Genomic DNA, 18673 nt, shown 5'->3' on the forward strand with positions numbered 1-18673 from the left:
CACTAAGAAGAGTCAGAAACCAGGCGCTTGCCTAAGAGCTGAACACGGAGTGGCCAGCCCCGTCTGTGTCTCCCACGCACTTTCAGAATGGTTTTGACAGAGGATGATGGCTTCTCTGGCCTGCTCCCGAAACACACTCAGTGCAGTGGGGTTTGACTCCGCAACAGTTATGACTGCAAGCTGGCAGTTCCAGGGTGCTGGTCCACAGCCAAACCATGAAAATCCAGAAAATGTGAAGCATCAACTGTCTCATGGTCCAACACCAGCCCAGGTATATTTTGTGCACTAAGCTCTGTGGTTTTCTATCATATCTGATGCATTTGGGGCTCTTAAGTAACATAAATTACAAAATTGTAAGCAGTTTCTCTGGAGTTTATAGTTTTCACAAGATAGAGGGAGGTATCACTTTTGACTTCAGTGTGGCGTAGACTAAGGTTGCATTCGGCATAAATTGTTGAATATTTTTTAAAAGAAACACAACTGATTATGGAGTTAAGCAAATAAGGAGATAGTCACAACCGCTGGAGGCGAGCGCTAATGATAGAGTGACGCATCCAGGTAGTAGCGCATCCAGAGAACTGGATCTTCCTTCTGTTTGCAAACCCTGGTCTTCTCCTTCCCATGAAGGAGGCAGGCGAGTGGGCCGGGAAGCCGAGCCGCACCGCACCGCAGCCGCGTCAGCTCAGCTGCCTGAGAAAGTGACGTGACCTTGGCAGTTTTAAAGGACATAGTTTTGTTGATATATCAAATGCTAACAAACTACTCGTGACTGCTTGGTGTAAATTTGCTTTGTTAGTGTTGCTTCACAGTGATATTTCAGAAAGGCTGGAAATTGGGCAACACAGAACATTTCCCACCTTTTCTATTTCAATTTTATGCAAAAATCATCACAATATATCTGGGTCTATAAAATTACAAACACTCTCTACAAGTCAGCGCATCTCTATTATGGTAGAAAAGGGTGTGGGTGACATGTCTACAGTGAACATACGGCTAAAGAAAACAGAGTTTGAGTAACAATGCTTCCCGGGGAGGCGGCGTAACTAACCTCGCAGGGACAAGGGAAGGCTGAACGCAAAGTCTTGCTGCAGTTTGTTTTGTGGGCGAGGAAGTGATGAGTGGAAGAAACAGGTCTAAGACACCGTGACAGCTCACTTCACAGCATAATTTTGGCACTTTGTGGAGCATTTACTTTGCAAAGGACCGGAGATGGCATACCAGTTGGGCCGGCAGCACACGCCCTTGGCACTGGAGTAGGCGGCGACACGACGCACAGCGAGGTGACATTCCAGGCGTGCACACGCATGCAGCGGCTGTGTGAGTCGCGAGTCGCCAGGGGAGGCTGCTGCCTTGCCTCAAGCGCTCTCGTCAGCGGCCCTTGTTTCAGACTTCAGTCTTACGAATTCCTTCGCCACCTCATCGCCCGTCCTCTGGGAAAGTATTCGAAGGATGGTCAGGCCTGTCTCGTCCACCGAGAGGCTTCTCAGAAGTGGGTACCACGCCCCGTGGCTGCCCTTCTCGGCGATGGGCTGCAGCCGGATCACGGTCATGCCCACCACGCGGTCCTCGCGGGCGAAGCAGTAGTCCCTCACCGCCAGGTGCAGCTCGCAGGCCGCTGGCCGGCTGTCCTTGCCCAGCGTGCTGCGGGCAGAAGCACAGGGGAGGAGCGCTCACTTACACGGCCAGCCCTGGCGGGCCCGCTGCGCCTCTCCTGCTGTGCTGGCAGGTTGAGGGCCCACAGGTAACCGCGACGCTTTAAGCTTTACTTAGATGATTAGCTGATTCTGCAGTTAGAGATATTCATCTAACTAAAAGCTCATTCTCTCCTAAGTGGAAACGTATGCTTTAGTGCCTTAGGGCATGCATGAGCCAGTGATGGGAAGCAGCCAGCTGCTGTGGGCAGGGGCAGGGGCTCCCTGACACCGAGTCTGGGTACAGAACGGCCTCCTCCCGGAGCCGGGCAGGGTGATGGTGCTAACGGGAGAATCTCGGTGCACCTCGCGTCAGCCGTGTGTGCTTCTGCCAGGGCCCGCACTCTCTCCTACTCAGGAGCCTCCTCTTTGGGTGGGGGGGTGCTGCAAGCTCTACCCAGCGATTCTAGCTTGGATACAGACTCCTGGCGCCAGTCAAGCCCACCGTAGCTGGGGGAGCTCGGTGTTGTTTCTCCTGCTGTGACAGAGGCCTGTTAGGAGGGAAGCCGTGGACAGGGAAGCTGCAGGACAGGCTCTGGAGGTGACACAGCCGGCACAGCTGTCAGGCAGAGCTGCTAACAAGGAGCTGGGCAGCACTGCGCAGCCAGCGTCCTGTCCTGACCTGCTCGTCCTGCCCTGTCTCTAACCCTGGGACAGTCTTGCCTTCCTAAGGAGTGCGCCTCTATTTGTTAGCTGACCCAACGGCCAGAGCCCTTCCTTTCCCAGGTGATTGGCTGTGGAAACATGTTGCAGAGCCAAGCCTTTGTTTCCAGGAGACACTGACGACTAAGCTGCCCTTACCTAGAGATATCCTGAAAACTGTGAAAGAAAACGGTACCCAGATGCAAAGGCGCATGCAGAAGGAAAGGGAGGGCGCGTGAGAAAGCCACCGCCAGAGCCTGTCCTGCGGGGTCCTGCCAGGTCTGTGGGAGTCCAGAAGCTCCGGAGCATGCATTTTAATGAGACCAAAATGCCTGCCCCTGTCACTTGAGAGGCAGAGTCCTGTGAGCGGCTCTGAGAGAGACCCCTGCTGCGGTCTGTCTGTGCATGTAGAACAATGTAGCTCAACGGAGTTAGAAGAGTGGGGTGCAGACTGCTCGGGGGTGCAGGAGCCGAGGGCGCAGAACAGGGAAAAGCAGCGAGGCCCTGATGGGTGTGCGGAGCCCCGTCCGGCTCTGTGGGAGCTTGCTCAGATTCCTGCGCCTGGATATGGCCACAGGGGCCAGTACTACCGAGCTGCTAACACCCTTGCAAGCTCCACGTGCCTGTCCTGGAGGCTTCTTCGAGTTAGCGCAGGGTTAAAGCCAAGTCCCCGATGTCATTTCCTTGCCCTATTTCCCACCTCAGCAAGCCACTCTGCCCAAAACCTCGGGGCCACCCTGGACTCATCAGGGCCCGTGTCCCTGTGGCTCCCGGAGGTCCACTCTGTTCTCCTTGCCTTTGGCAGTGGATGCCACCCTGTGTGCCATGATGGCGGGGTGCCTAACCTGTTCCAGTTGCCAGCTTGGTTTGGCCAGAAGGAGGATGTCATCGAAGGGTAGGTCCCTAACCTGGCAAGCCCCATGGGAGGTGGGCAGCTGGCACAAGGCTGCCTGCACAGAGGCCCTGCCTGCCGTCTTCCCTGCCTGCCGTCTTCCCTGCCTGCCGTCTTCCCTGCCTGACCTCGGTTACCCTCTTCCTGCCTCTCCTCTGGGCCATGTAGCAGCCTCACTCTTGCTCATGTTTCAGGCACTGGTGGGAGCGAGCCCAGCTTCAGGGCTCCTGGACACCTGACAGGGACCCAGCCGGCTCGCCCTTCACCTTCCACTAGTGCAGGGAGGATCTGTCTCCAGCACGGGCCACACGCTTCCTGCTGCTGGGCCGTCCTTCCCTACTGTCTGCCTGCATTCGAGTGCCAGTCAAGGCGCACTCCTTCATGCAAGCCTTGGCCCTGGCCCGGTGAGCTGAGACTTGCTCCCTGAGGTTGGGAAATGCACGTGGAAAACCCGAAGCTGAAGCATTCAGCACTGCCCGGGAAAGGTGAAGCCGGACATCTACAGCGAGCGATTTCCTATGTATTTTCTAAGAGCTGACTTTGGCTCCTCCTTCAGTGCACCAGGCTGCGTCCTGTCTGCCCTGACTATTCCCTTTTATGGGAAATTCATGTCCTGATCCCTGGGACTGGTCCTGGGGGTCTCCAGGTCAGAGGCCACAGGCTGGGTGGGCCCCTGGGCTCTGTGAGGCAGTAGTCGGCGCACCAGGACTCAGCTCCTCAGCACTTACTCCCGCCGGGCTGCTCCCTGGGGCGTGTTCTGAGCTGGGGCTGTGTTTACTCTTTAGAGACAGAGGGCACATGAGAACTGCCCAGCAGCAAGGCCTGTACACCACATGCGCCCACCTCCTGCACCTCTGCGGGGTGAGGGGGCCATGAAGGGCTGCGTGGGTGGAGGACAGAACGACCACTGCTTCCCTCCTGGCAGTGACACTGGGGCCTGGGCTCGCTTCCCCAGCCCTCTCTGCTTGGAGTCCCTGCATGTGTCCTGGGACACAGGGCTGCTGCACAGGGCTGCTGCCTGGTGGGCCAGTGGGAGGGGCTGGGACTTACAACTGGAAGGTCTCGTTGTACTTGGGAGACCATGTGTTGCTCTTGGTCTTCGTGCCTTGCTTTCTCTTCTTGTCCCCAAGGTTGGGGCCTAGCATGCAGACTTCCACAAAGGGCCGGAACATCGCGGTGGTCTGCCAGTGCAGGTCACTGATGGCGATCACTGAAAAGGGAAGGGGACATGAAATGCTACCAAATAAATGTGTGAAGACTTAGCTTCCTCCTTGTGGCCACTGCATTAACATTTACTCACTTATTTTTCTAGTTAGAGACAGGATCATGCTGTGCAGTTGAGGCTGGCTTGGAACCCTTGGCATCCTCCTGCCTCAGTCTCCCAAGTACTGGGATTGTAGGTGTGTGCCACGACACCTAGCCTAAAATTTTTATTCTAAAATATGACCTATGCAGTCATAATTTTCCTTTGGTGAGGCCCTAGTGCCAGTAACATGCGAAAGGTCTTGGAGGAAAGAGCAGGTTCTGTGGAAAGCATCCCCGTGGAGTTTCAGCTTCCGGCTGTGCCCTGCTGCTTCTGTGGCTCATGAGAACTTAGCACGGCTCTCTAGCCGAACTTCAGTGTTTTCATGTTAAAAGCTGAAATGCATTTACCATGAAATGTTTAGAAAATACATCGGAAATCGATTAATATGAAAACTTAACTTTACCCTTCAGGCAATGGGGCAGTGGCCGAGCACTTCAGTTTCCACACGTGACGTGCGCTTCCTCACAGTGGGCTTGTGGGGTGCTGCAGTCGCCTGAGGAGCGGCACTCAGTGAAGCACCGTGGGTGTCTAGCTCGGTACAGGTCTGGCCAGGGCAAGCCTGCCCCTTGTGTGGGCATCTGTCCTGCATGTGACCAGCTGCCATGCCGGCCCCCAGCTCTGGGCTTGGCAGACCTCCTCTGTGGGGCTTCTTCAGTGATGACGCCCTTGGGACAGGGTCTTAGAACGGCAGGTGAAAGGACTCCTGAAACGCTGACGCCTGCCGTACCCACCAAGGTTCCTGAGAGGCCTTCGTGGAGGATGCTGGCAGGAGGGAGCGCAGCCATTGGTCCACGTCCTCACCTGCATCCATGGTTCAGGCCAGCCAGGGTACTTGTGCAGCACCAGGGTGCAGCAGGTGATAAAAAGTATATTGGGGAACACAATGTAGGGCCAAGCAGATATCTAATGGCCAGACCCATAACAATAGAAAACTAGGACATGGTGCAGCAGGCCAAATGGCAACCCTAAGCTTCGCCTTTGAAATAACACCTGCATCGAGACTTTTTACAATATAAAACCAACAGATTCACATACACTAATATCAAATTGTTTCTAATTATATAGAAAAAGTGTAACTTCTGAGCAAAGAATATCACGGCCAACGTTCAGTGAACATCAGGCGCACAGCCCAAGCACAGAATGGATCCAGCTTTGGAAATCAATCCCCAGTGGGTGCTCACCACTGAGGTCTTCTGAATAACACGGTCTAATGTACACGCCATTGGGAGTTTCCATTGTAGGTTGAAAGCTGTTTTCTCAAGAAAGTCTCAGCAGTCCTACGGTCAATGTATATTTTCATAAGCTTGACAGGAGAGAAAGCGTCTCACACTGCCCCTGCCGTGGGGTGAAGGGTCCTCCGGTGCTTAGCAGCACACGACCTACCTTTCACGGTGACCTTGTGCTCGCCAGTGCCTGGAGTGGCTGTGATGTCCACGTGGACAGAGATCTGGCCCACGGCGTCCTTGGGGGAGCAGCCTGCAAGGAAGCGGAGATTACTGCCCGGGCTCTCGGGTCCCCTGGGGATGGACACCTGTGTGCCCTGCATTACGGCCAGGGTGCAGGGGCAGGGCTGAACAGACCCTAGCGGTAACAGCCAGGGGTGAGGGCCACGGAGCAGTCACACTGAAGGGGACATGGTGGCACAGCACGTCCACGCCATCACGGGGGCATGAAAAGCGGGAGTTCTCTCGTGCAGAGTGAAGTTTACACGTGCTGTGCAGGGCCTGTGTGATGGGGTCGGACGAGCTCCGATCCTGTTCCCAGCCTGCCCAGGCAGCCCGCTGTGTCCTTAGCCTTGGCAACCTTGCTGTGAATTGAGGGCCACACTGACCTCCTCACACGCACGCATTTATTTTGTGGCACAGGGGCCTGAACCACACCTTTGCACTCTGCTCCCTCCACCACCTTTTTCATTTACTTCTAAGACAGGGTCTTGCTAAGTTGCTGAACTGTCTGCCCTCCTGTCTCAGCCTCTCGGAGCGCTGGGGTTGCAGGCGCCCTCTTGCACACGCACTTATGAGTGTGTCATCTGTGGACAAAGCCCCTTTTCACAAATTGGAGTGCACGAGCTAGTAATTCCTCTTCTTGTTATTTTCTGACCTAGAAAGAGATGATGGAGACCACTGTTTCAGCCTGCGTAAAGTGCCGCACTTCCTCTGTAACCTGGAGCATCCAGCCCTAACTACAAAATGGGTGCTCAAGTGACTTGAAAGCGCTTGAACCGATTACTTGAAATGATTCCCTACTTGAAAATGAATCACAGAGATGCTTACAAATGTTCAAGCATTTAAAATATGGCAGTGTCTGCGGCAGCCCTTCTGTGAGCTTGGTCGGTGGCCGTGACCTCGCCCCTCCCAGCTGTCCGGCTTCTTGCTACTGCGGTCTCAGGAATCACTGTCCTTCACGTGGGAAGCTCATTCTCAGGAATTCCTGGTGTGGATCCAGCTGCAACTCTGCAGGGGCCTACACCAGGGTGGTCCCAGTCCCCGTCTTTCCTGAGGACCCCGAGTGCCTCCTGCTCTGCACTGCTGGCCCACGCTGCGATCGCCAGACAGGTTATTCCAGACTTCCAGGGTCACCAAGAAAAGCTGCACAATGGAACTGCTTTCTCCGCTGTTCTAGGAGACCCATTCAAATATCTCTATTATTCTTATATTTTATTCTAAAAATAATTTTACTTGTATTCTTGATTGCCTCTAATGTTACCTAAAACAGTGCAAAAGCTCAGGGCGATGGAATCTGGCAGTGCTGGCTCCGAGTCTGTGCCCAGTCAGTCAGCAGAATTAAAATGCCTTGAGCTTTCCTTTCCTGATAGTTAAATGGAGAGAGAACCACACGCCTGGCAGCATTGTTGTAACGCATCAGACTAAATGACACGCATCACGTGCCATGCGCGGGGCGGCCAGCAGGCTGGGCTCCTCACGGCCTTGCTCAGCACTTCCGAAGACAATGACTCGCCTCCCAGGTCCCGTGAAGACTCCTGCCTGCTGCCCCACATGAGCCACGCCCCCCCCATATTATGGTTCTTCTCTGGTGAAAGCTGACCATCCAGCAGCAGCTTCTGAGCAACGGAAGTTTTCCTCCGCAGCGCTGGTACTCTGGCTCTGTCCATTAGGATCACCTCAGTGGTGACCAGAGAGACTGCACGAGCCTGGCCTGTGCTGTGTAACAGCCCTGGGCAGCCATGATCCTGTGAGGTGCAATCATTGCAGAGAGCAGTGGTAGCCAGGAGAGGCTGTGTGGCAACACAGAAGGCGCCGTGGCGTGGCAAGTGCCTCGAGGTGCGAGCCCTGAGCAGGCTGTGCAGAGGCGCCCTTGCGCTGTGAGGAGGGTACAGGTCAGCACAGCCACTGTGCAAAGCCGTGTGAAGGGTCCTTAAGAAACAAAGCTAGCACTAAGCCACCACCAGGACTATTTCCAAAGGAAATGAAGTCAGTCTGTCAAAGAGACACGCACTCTGTGAGCATTAAACACAGAAATTAAAAATGCGGGAGACAAGCACACTCCCACGTCTTAGTTCACGATAGCTAAGGGCTACAAGCGATGTCAGGATCCACTGCTAAGTACATGGGTAACACCCACGGAACATACACACCAGGGCACAGCATTAGCTGTAGGAAAGCACAGAACCTGGGATTTGCGGTGACCTGGGGGCCCGGCTAGCATTAAGTGAAATAAGCCAGGCACAGAAAACACGGGCTCACTCACAGGCTGAGCAGGGCACTGTGGGCTGCAGGGAGGCTGAGCGTGGCAGGGAGTGGGAGGCCAGGAAGGTAGGGGTGAGGGCAGTCAGAAAGGGGCAGAGGCACCGCATGCTGGTGGCATGCTGTGCCCCTAGAGGAAGGGTCTGAAACTCCTCACCTTGGGACGGCAAGTATGGAGCGTGGGGGGAACCACGTGTGGCTGGCGGAAATGCCACAGAGGAACCCGTGTCGACACACGCTATGCTGTGCACATCAGCTCTAAGAGAAGGCAGACAGCAGATGCTTGTGTGTTCAGGACCAGTGCCTGCCCAGTGCTGGGACTGTCACAGCCTCTGCGGTGTTTTGCACACATTGCCAGGTGGCATAAACTGGCGGTGGCTGGCTTTTCCCTTCTCAGGGTCAAGAAGTGCTGGCCAGATGGCTGCTCCATCCACTAGGACAGCCTTCCGCAGAGCACCCAGGAGGTTCCTTTCTCCCGAAAGCCACATGGCCTGGCCACCCACCCAGGTGACCCGTCCACGTGGTGGCCTCACTGCCATCCCCAGCCGGCCCTATTGTGCTGGCCATGGGAAGGGAGCTGCTATCTGACTGTGGACTTCTCAAGGGTCAGAAGCTCCTGCATGGCCCCTCTGGGACCTCAGAGGCAGCCACCGCACGAGCTCAAGGGACAGCTGCCGCAGGACCCCTACGTGGCCCAGGAGCATCAGTCTGGCCCAAGGCCTCTGGGGTTGTCCCTGGGAGGGACAGCTGTTAGGAGACAGAAGGGATGTGAACAGAGGCAAAAGCATGACTTTAATAAAGCTGAACAAGAGCCAAGAGGATGCAGAGGAACAGAGACAAACTCAGGAAGATGCCGCAGGAGGCATGGAGGAACTTGGCAAGAGAGTCTGAGGGAGGGCTGATCAGATCTGGGAAAGGAAGAGCCTGATACCCAGCAGACCACGCAGCCCACAGCCTGAGCAACACGCCCCATCCAAAGGAGTAAGCATGTCGTCCCAACCCAGGGTCATGAGAATGAAGCTGGGGAAGGAGAATTCCAGGAGGTGACACAACAGAGAACCTCGCTCATTGTTGGAAAAACGGGGGTGTCCGCTTTGAGGGGGCGTACAGGACCCAAGCACACACGGCCACAGCAACTGTCACCGAGGCCGGCTATCGTCAGACTTCCAAATGGTCAAGAGAAAAGCCCCAAGGAACACTTAAGAGTATCATTGTACTAGGCTAAAGGCAGACTCACCAGCACAAACCCTACAGACCACCAGGAATGAACAGAATACTTCAGCCCCCCACCAAGTGACTTCCAACAGGAAATGCCCTCACCATGGGCCTAGAGGGTCCAAGGGGACCTCAGAGCACATGCCACTTCACAGACTCTGGTGGGTGCAGCTTGGGACCATAATGTCGAGTGGAGTAAGTCAGACACAAGCTTAAACATGGCATGGTTCTCTTAAATAAAAACCTAAGTGCCTACCTGGCAAGGTCCTGAGTTTGATCCCTGGTACAAAAAGAAAAATCATTTAATGAAATAAAACCCTTTTTGATCCAGCAGTTTCTCTTCCATGGTCCTACCTTATAGAAATATGGGCACAAATGTGGATGACTAGCATTCTGTTATTGTGGTTTAAAATCAGACAACCTATGTTTGTAAGAGTACAGCAGTGAGCGTGTCATGGTACATCTCATGGGACACTGCCACGCTACACTAGAAGTGTGGAGGGAATCTGCACATGGGACACGAGGCAAAGGCTAAGAACCCGTTCCCGTGGCGGGTGTGAGAGGTCACGCTGTGTGGCCCCAGGGCTGGACGTGCATGTGTGCAAGCACACACGAGGTGGCTGGGCGTGCCAGTTTTCCCACCCTGAGCTTTTGCATCATCTCAGTTGTTCCAGTGAGCGGCTACCATTTGTTCCCATGTGTGCATGCATGAAAGAGCGAGACGGCTGGGGCAGGGCAGCAGAAATGGGCATCTCCTTCCTGTTACTTCCCTCTCGGTGAGGACATGCGCTTCCCTGACGTGTGGTCACACTGACCAGGATGTGGCCAGGCCAACCAAGGCCAAGTGGGTGTCCTGTCCACTTGCCCAGGGCACCATGGGCATGAGTCGTGCTGCAAGGATGTGGCAGGTGGAAGGGGCAGTGTCCCCTGCGATCTGGTAACAGCTTCCTGGATGACAGCGGAGACGGAACCAACACCCCTGCAGTCAACAATCAAGTGTGTGCACCCGGAAGCATGCTAAAAACCATTTAAAAACACTAAAAGAAATCACTTGTTCTTCAGTAGAATTGGAGCTGAGATGATGAGGTTCTCAGCAGGTTCCACACAGGCACAGAGCTCAGATGTCCGGAGAAGACTGGGCAGTGGGGCAAAGCCAGCAAGAGGAAGGCCAGGCTGAAGAAGCAAAAGCAGCCAGCTGTCATTGCTGCCTTGGCGTGGCTGTGCGGCCGGTGGACATCCACAGTTAACTCCCCGGAAGGCCACGCCTCCGGGATTACTGCTCCTTCCTTTGCATCTGGAACTGGTCTAGCCCAGCATCATCAGGCCGGCCAGCACGTGGAGCCTGGTGGGGAGATGCAGAGAATGGTGACAGACGCAGTGCAGACCCGGCGAAGCCTTTGTGTCTTCCTTCTGCCTCTGTTAGTCTGTTTTGCATAATGACCATCACCCAGGACTGGGAGTCTGACTTTGGAATTGAGGTCCACAGTACTGGGGTACAGGCTCTAAGTAAATGAGGTGAGCGTGATTTAGTCATCCATTTATTCTGGTGTTAACCCCACACTGGTGCATGTTGTAGGAAACAGAAATCCAAAGGTCTGAAGTCAGTGCACCGTGGCTCCTGCCTCTGGAGAAGCAGGGTAAGCGCGTGCTTAAACTCTGCTATTAGACTCTGTCTCTTCCCCAGAAGGGGCTGGGCTTGAGTCCTCTGTCCTGCGCTGGCCGGGGCTGTGGCAACCCCTGCAGCTCCTCTGAGACTCAACTTCTTTATCCGCAGGACTGAGATGGCCACGTTCCTTCCACAGGGTTACGGGCACAAGGCGGGCAACCCTCGCTGGAATTCCTACCAAAGCGCGCTAGGTGCCTGGAAGCCCTTGCAGAGGGCCCTCAAAGAGCAGAAGACAGAGCAGGCATCTGACCCTGCTCTGCCGCCACTCAGCGCACACGGGAAGGAACGGAGTCATGACGGCCAGGGACGCCGCGCAATGCACAGTCACTCATACGTATTCATTCCCCTTCTTGTGCCCTTGGTTTTAATGTGGATAAAATATTCTGCCTGATCTGCTTAAAAAATCTCATTTCATATTTATAAGAAACTTCACTGCTTGTGTATGTCGTTGAGGGAGAGTATCTAACACACATTCATTTTTTTACTTAAGCTACACTTTAGATTTGCACGGACAGCAGGATTTCACCACCTGCCCTCATGGTTATATTTATTTGCTTCCCTAGTAGCCTGAAATTCATCTGATGAATGCAGTGAAATTGACATTTTAGAACTTTAAACAATGCGAATAGAGTACCTGCTTTTGAGGAGGCCTTAGGTTTTGAAGTAGACCCAGGAATACAAAAGCAGCTGTTTGTCTGAAGCCAGGAGGGAAACCCTAATGGAGCAGTGGCTTCCAAGGCTGTCCTCTTCCCCAGCATTAACAACAGTTTCTCTTCCTAGAGCAAATGATCTCAACTCTGAGAAAGAGCAGCTGTGCGTGGAAAGCAGAGTGGAGCACCCGGCGCAGAAGCAGGGCAAGGCTGGCGTGGGCTGAGGCCTTCCTCCCCGGCACTGCTCCGACCAGAGCCCCAGGGGTGAGCCGAGAGCCAGCATGCGCCTCTCTTCCCCCGAGGGTGGTGTGGGGCGTTCTGTCCCAGTGAGGGGACGGAGGGGACGGTGTCTCTGGACACCTATTGTATCCTGCTGCGCCATGGTAGGCTCGGATGTGAGGTGTGGAATTGAGCTCTGCGCCTCAGCGTGTTGCTTCTGAGAGTTCCTCTGTCTCTGTCACCCTCAGCTTCTCACCGGAGCCGTGGGACGGGCTGGTGCTCTTTGCAGAGGGGTGCATGTCTGTGAGGATGGCATGTCTCTGAGCTCCAGGTTGTCCAGGGCGCTGGGCCGGCAGGGTGCCACTGCTTACGAGATTTCAGCTCACAAGGTGACAAGGTTTATGGCCCTGAGTGCTCACAAGTGGCTCCCTCGGTTCATCTACCTTCCACATACATCTGACCTTTGAGGTTGGTTGCTGGCTACAAATGACTACACGCATTTTTAGGCTGGGTTTTAAACCAAGTTCTTCTAGATGGAAATGTGTCCAGGGAGTGCTCAGAAAGCTACGCTGCTCCTCCCTTTGCATTCTGGAATTTCGTGTAAAATCCCAAATCTGAAGTCCTTGCCCAGATTGGACTGCAGAGAGAGCTCGCGACTGGTACACCCAGCACCCAGGTGGGTGCGCTCCTATATGGCCTTGCCTGCCATTTACCAAGACAGCAGCCGCCGGGCCAGGAGAGCCATCCTGCCTTATTTGCTAACATCCTTCTCACGGGAGCAGGCAGCAGCCTGGCAAGGCAGTTTCACAGGTGGGTGGGTGGTTTCACCAGACCCTGGCAGGAGGCTTCCCTGCCCTCGGGAGCCGCAGGTGGGCAGGCCGCAGGGCAGGGCTGGATAGTGCTTGGGCCAAGAGGGGCATTGTCCATCCTGGGGAGTGAGGCAGGGCCGGTGGGCTCCTGGCGCACCCCGGCTACAACCTGGGGTACTGATCCAGGACTCATCCTTCTCTTGTTCGTCAGCCAAACTGACAAGGCGGCTCCACCCAGAGAACACAAGTGGTTTAGATGGCCACCAGGGCCTCGGTGCACACTGCAAATACACAAGGAGCTTTGAGCACCAGTGGGGGCCCCTGCAGGGCTTCTGGGGGTTCTGAGTGTGTGGCCAGAGCAGAGAGATGTGCAGCAGCCTTGGGGAGCAGTGCCTGGCAGGGCAGGATGCGAGCACCTCCAAAAGCTCAGCACTCTGAGGCACACCAGGGGCAGGAGGCAGCTCTGGGAGCCCCGGCGTCCGGCTGGGAAGACGCACAATGCGGGTGCAGCGCCAGGCGCCAGGCCCAACTCTAGGACCGAGGCAGCGCCTGCTCCCCTTGGTGCAGAAACTGCTGCTGCCCTGTGCACAGCGCCTGCAGCTCAGGTCCAGTGCAGAGGAAGGCTCTGGCCTCCCTGTGCCAGCACCTTCCGCATCACCTTCCCAGCTCTGCCTCAGGGCCCGAATGCCAGCGCCGGCTGGGGACACATGCTGGCCAGGTCCCCAGCCTTTGTGGAGACCAGAGGCTCATCTCATGCAAAATGTGGCTGTTGGTGCAGGGAGGCCGAGGGCACACTGTAGCCTCTGCCCTGGCACCTCTGTTAGCTGGCAAGAGGACTCTGTCCCATTGGGTCTCGCCTGCTGTCCTCCCTAGGGACACTGTCTTCAGTGGCCTCTGACAGAATGACACTGGAGCCACGTCCTGGACACCGTGCTGCCCTGTGCTGACCCTGGAAGCACATGCTGAGACAGAAACGGGGCTTCTTAAGCAAGCTGATGGTCACGGAGCCGGCCTCACGGGCTGCCTGCTGTTTCCTGGGTCAAGGCTGGAGTCAGGCCTTCTCTTCCTGGGGCCCCAAGGAAGGTGAGCCCCAGAGGACAGAAACTCTAGTGCACCTTGGGGGCCGCCCCATGTCCCCAGAAAATCTATACCCAAACCCAGAGGTCACACGGTGGCTTCTCCTGATTTCAGAACAGTGTAATTTCAGATGTTTAGTTGTTTTCTTAATTGGAAAATATTTAAAAACAACCTTCAAGTGTTAGAGACACAACCAAGGACACTTGCTTCGTCTGTCATGGGAAGTGAAACTCATCCTTTCAGAAATTTGTGGCACTCTAAGCAAGTAGAGGCACCGTGATGCCTGATGGGGAGTGCACGGTGCCAGGGCCTGCAACAGACTGGTGGCTGGGCAGGCGGGGTTGGAGGAGCCGTGGGTGCAGGGCTCACTCTGGGAGCGGAGGGCGCGTGTTGGGTACTCGCCTTGGTGGCCACAGGAGCCCAGAGGGTCGCGGGGCCAGCGGGAGCAGGCCTTGGGAGGCGACCAAATGGCAGAGGAGCTGCACTGAGGGACAAGTACGGGAGCACTGTGCTCAGGAGTGCAGTTTCCTCGGAGTCCAGACAGAAGTCCCTGCTGTGGCCACCCGGGAACGAGCTCGGCACAGGGCCCAGTGCTGGCTGGGCGTTAGCAACAGGCCTGATTTCTGGGCCCAGTGAAGGAAGAGTGTGGGCCTGCAAATGGGTTCCTGGTGAGGGTGGCTGGGGAGAGGGAGCGCAGAGCAAGCGCCGCCCCACAGGAGGACCTAGGATGCTCTCCAGAAGGCGGCAGCAACACGGCTTTCTAAGCACCAAAGGCTTTCTTACCGCACACTTATGCCACATCCAGGAGCACTCAGGGTGACAAGGGACAGTCACGCTTGGGAGAGCCCTGGAAGGAGGCCCAGGTGCCACTTCGTTTGTGATCCCCCACCCCGTGCCTGTGGCTACCTAGGACAGTGTGGTAAACCCCAAACCAAGGCCAGTGCATGGCTCAGGCAGGCGGCAGCAGCAGCCTCCAACCCCTGCACCCAGGAAGGCAGCAGACCCACAGGCCCAAGGCCGGCAAACAGCAGTGTCTGTGAGCAGGGGAAGCAGGGAAGGGGGAAGGATGCCACACCCCAGAGCTGCCTGCAGCCCTGCGGACAATAGGAGGACACAGTGGGTCACACACAAAAGCTGGGGTGCCGCAGTGGCTGCTGCCAGCCACTTGCATCCTAAGGAGATAAGCTGGGGAACAGAAAGGATGTGAACATTGCGAGGAAACCGAGAGCTAGGATCCACTTCAGGGATTCAGGTCCGAGAGCAAGACAGGGCTGCCCAAAGCCAGGCAGCAGCTGCAGGGCCCAAGGCGGAGCTTCCACTGGCCGGCAGAGGTCACTGGCTGACCCTGGTGTCCTTTCCTTCATTTCCTGTGTCTCTGCATTCTGTGCTGTACTTTACAGTACAGGTGCAGAAGACAGTAAAACTGCAAAATAAAACATCTGCGATTGCGATTCATAACAAGCAAAAATCCGTAGGCATAAGACGCACTGACAGAATGATCTCGAAACTATTCAAGCACCCCGCTTGCTGGGGCCCAATGCTGTCTCCTCCTGCGAGGGCTGTTCGGGCAGCCTGTGGGCTCCACGCCAGGTCCTACATGGCCCTGTGTGGCCCTGAGGCCCTGGTGGGCTCACAGGCTGAGGCAGGACAGCGTCACATCTGTCCTCTCCCCCAGGGCAGCAGATGGGACTTGGCCATCTATGCCCTCCAGCTGCTGCCTGACTTGCCTGCTTCCACTGCCCCATCTCCAGGGGACAAAGGCTCTAGGGCTGTGACGGTGAACCTTGTGAGCTTTCAGTGCTACAGACAGCCTGCTGGGGCACGTGTCCAGAGGTTCACCACCACTGCTCTAAGGGCTGGAGGGGGTCCTGGATGGACGGGGTGACTGTTCGGTGGGAAAAGTGCCTGGACCTCGGCTGTCCCCACTGCGAGGCAGAGGCCAGTGGCAGGTGGGACAGTCTCATGCTCGACCTGATCCCCGAAGCTGAAGGAGTTCTGCTGAGCGGCTTAGTGAGTCAGTCGGTCAGTTTCATTAGCTGCCCATGGAAGTGACCAAACACCATGACACAGTCACCCCACTTTGCCCACATTTTGCATTTTCTTTCCTCTTTTGAGAGCTGACAGCTGACCAAATCCCACCCAAGTGAGGTCTCTGGCCATGACGTCTTCTCAGCCCACCCGCCGCCAGGGCTCCCTCCTGCCGCCATGTACGCTGACACACTGGCTTGCCTCTGAGCAGCCCTGCGGCGGCCTGCTGCTCTGTCCCTTGAGGAGAAGCCCTATTTCATTATCCTCTGTAGTGCCTGGGTTCCCACAGAAAGGCTCAGAACGTTTGTGCCCCTTTGGCTAATTTAACTGCCACCCACTGCGAAGCTGGTCGAGTGCTCTTTGTTACTGAAGACCTAGGGAGAGCGCAGCCACTCTGACCCAGCTGACCTGTGTGTCACCTCGCAAGTCCGGAGTTGCCCACCACGGGCAGCAGTGTGTGGCCCACGCCAGTGTGCAGCCGCCCGCAAGCTCGAGGGGAGTTAGGAACTGGCCCAGCCAGGAAGTCATTTCCAAGTGTAACAGACTGAGCTGTTGCCGCCAAACACCGACCAGGTGGCAGAAGTGATCCCCAGTTCAGAAATGTCATTACCAAACAGCACACGGAGAAGAAGGCACTGGACCGACTCATGGGAATGTCCCCAGTTGGTCAGTTATGGTGTCATTAGCCACACAAAAATAGCACATGGAAAAAGAACCCCCAGGATGACCTAATCTAGTCCCCAGAGCCTGCCTGTTCTCACAGGGACCTTGGTCCCAGCTCCCCCGCCCACTCCCATCCCAGGTCCCAGCTCCCCCACCCACCTCTATCCCAGGTCCCAGCTCCCCTGCCCACCCCCATCCCAGGTCCCAGCTCCCCCACCCACCCCCATCCCAGGAAGAAAGTCTGTCTTAACTCTGGCTGTTGAAAACAGAGCCTTAAGTTTAGAGTAAATGCCTTCTGGGAATGGAACTCCAGCTAGATCCTGCCCTAGACCTGCCATTTCTACAATGTCCCTGGGGAATGTCGCTGTTCTCTGGGGGCCTAGGGGGGAAATGGTTCTGAGCCTGCCATGTTCTCAACAACTTCTGCTGCTCTGAAACACTGCCTGTCCCACACCACCACTCCATCCCACGAACCTCATCCTGAACTGCTCTGTGGTAGGAGCGGCATCCAGCACCTGCTTGGTCACAAAGCGCCTGGCAGAAGGAGGTGTTCGTTCACAAATGAGAGCTTGCTAGGTTATACCTTGAGAGTTGCTTCTCCTCAAACAAAGATAGTAACTATTAGTTTGAAGGCAAGAGAAGTTGCAACCTTTTCCAAAGCCTTTAAATTTACTATCGTTCTCCTCAAACTTGCTCGCAGTCGCTGGAGAGTCAGGTGCAGAGGAGGAGCTCAGATTGTGCCTTAGGTTTTAAGTATTAAGAAGAAAAGAACCAGGCACCTGTCAGTCCACAAAGGACAGACGCGGATGACCGAGTGACCTTTCCACCCACCTAGGGAAACTTGCCCTGACACAAGGATTCACCTTCCATCGAGAGCGGTAGGTTACATAAAGGAAATTGTTAAGAGCAGCAGAGTGAAGTGTTGTGGGCGTTTTAAACATTTGGCTGCAGGAGGAACAACTGCTCTCTGGAGGTTCCTACAGTGCCCGGAGCCAGAGTAAGTGTCAGGAAGAATCTGATGCTCCCCGAACTTGCGCCGTGCCGCTGGAGCTGGACAGCAGATTCTTCTTTTTTATGCTGACTGTAGACGGAGGTGATACCGACTGGAGGGTGCTGAGGAGACACAGGTGCCGCCCAGCCAAAGCAAGGTGCAGCGCGCAGGTGCCCGCCGGAGGGAGCTGCCTGCCTTACTGCCTCACTGATCTGCACCTGCAGCTGACAGACTCCACATGCTTGGCGGGAAATGTACCTCAAGAGGAGATTTGCTTCTTCACTTCTTTGGACCTCTTTCTCCCCACTGCTGAGAGAGAAGCAGTAATATTTCTCTACTTACGTTTTCATGATTGGATAAATTTTTAATACATTTGATAAATGAGAATTTGCCTTTACTGTAAGTTACTGTGAGCAGGATGCAGAAGGAGGAACTGGGGTGGCAGCGGGGTAACTGCGCAGCCTTATTCTTTACTTAAATATCATTTGTAGTTCCTTTTGCAAGAGCGCATTCGCCTATTTTTCATGTAGTAAGTTGCTTATTTTCATTTGTTGGACATCAGCATCCTGGATATAGAAATGACAAGGCAGCTATTATAGATTGGACCCTGCATGGCACCCCAGGGCCCACGTGTTGGGGGGTCTGGTCCAGCCTGGGGTCCTTTGGGGTCCTCCGGCAGGTGAGGCGGGTGGAAGGCAACCAGGCCACTGGAGACACAGTCCTGCAAGGGACCCAGGTGCGCCAGCCCTTGCTGTCTGGGTCTTCTCTTCCCTGTGCTACAAGTTGGCACCCTGTACACCACAAGCTTTCTGCCATGATGTCTGCCTCAACACAGACAAAAGCAAAGGGTGAGGTGCCCAGGGACTGACGCCCCTGAGTCTGCATGCCGACGAAAGCCTCACTCCTGCTAAGTAAGCCCTCTCAGGTGCCTTGCTGTGGACCCAGAACACCAACTGACACACCACAAACCCTTGCTTCGTTTTTGAGGGAGGGAATGACCTTCTTCAAGTGCACGAGCACTTGCAAGGGTTCCTGCGTGCCGGGAGGTGGGCGGCGCTGCGCTGGCAGTGGGCGTCAGCGTGCTAGAGGTGGGCGGCGCTGCGCTGGCAGTGGGCGTCAG

At 55.5% G+C, this 18673-nt stretch overlaps 1 protein-coding gene across 2 annotated transcripts in view; it reads right to left on the reverse strand.

The window, feature by feature from the left end:
* Nucleotides 1–212: 212 nt before the first annotated feature.
* Unc13c (unc-13 homolog C) overlaps nucleotides 213–18673 on the reverse strand; it is a 429116-nt gene continuing 410655 nt past the window's right edge. For both annotated transcript variants that reach the window (XM_023724104.1, XM_004638987.2), the window contains 3 exons: nucleotides 5915–6007; nucleotides 4276–4435; nucleotides 213–1641 (listed from right to left, as the gene is read on the reverse strand). In XM_023724104.1, the coding sequence (XP_023579872.1) occupies nucleotides 1356–1641; nucleotides 4276–4435; nucleotides 5915–6007 (539 nt within the window). In that variant the 3' untranslated portion in view covers nucleotides 213–1355. The remainder of the gene's footprint in view (nucleotides 1642–4275; nucleotides 4436–5914; nucleotides 6008–18673) is intronic.

Source organism: Octodon degus, unplaced genomic scaffold (genome assembly GCF_000260255.1).
Source record: "Octodon degus isolate 3935 unplaced genomic scaffold, OctDeg1.0 scaffold00105, whole genome shotgun sequence".
Taxonomy (NCBI): Eukaryota; Metazoa; Chordata; class Mammalia; order Rodentia; family Octodontidae; genus Octodon; species Octodon degus.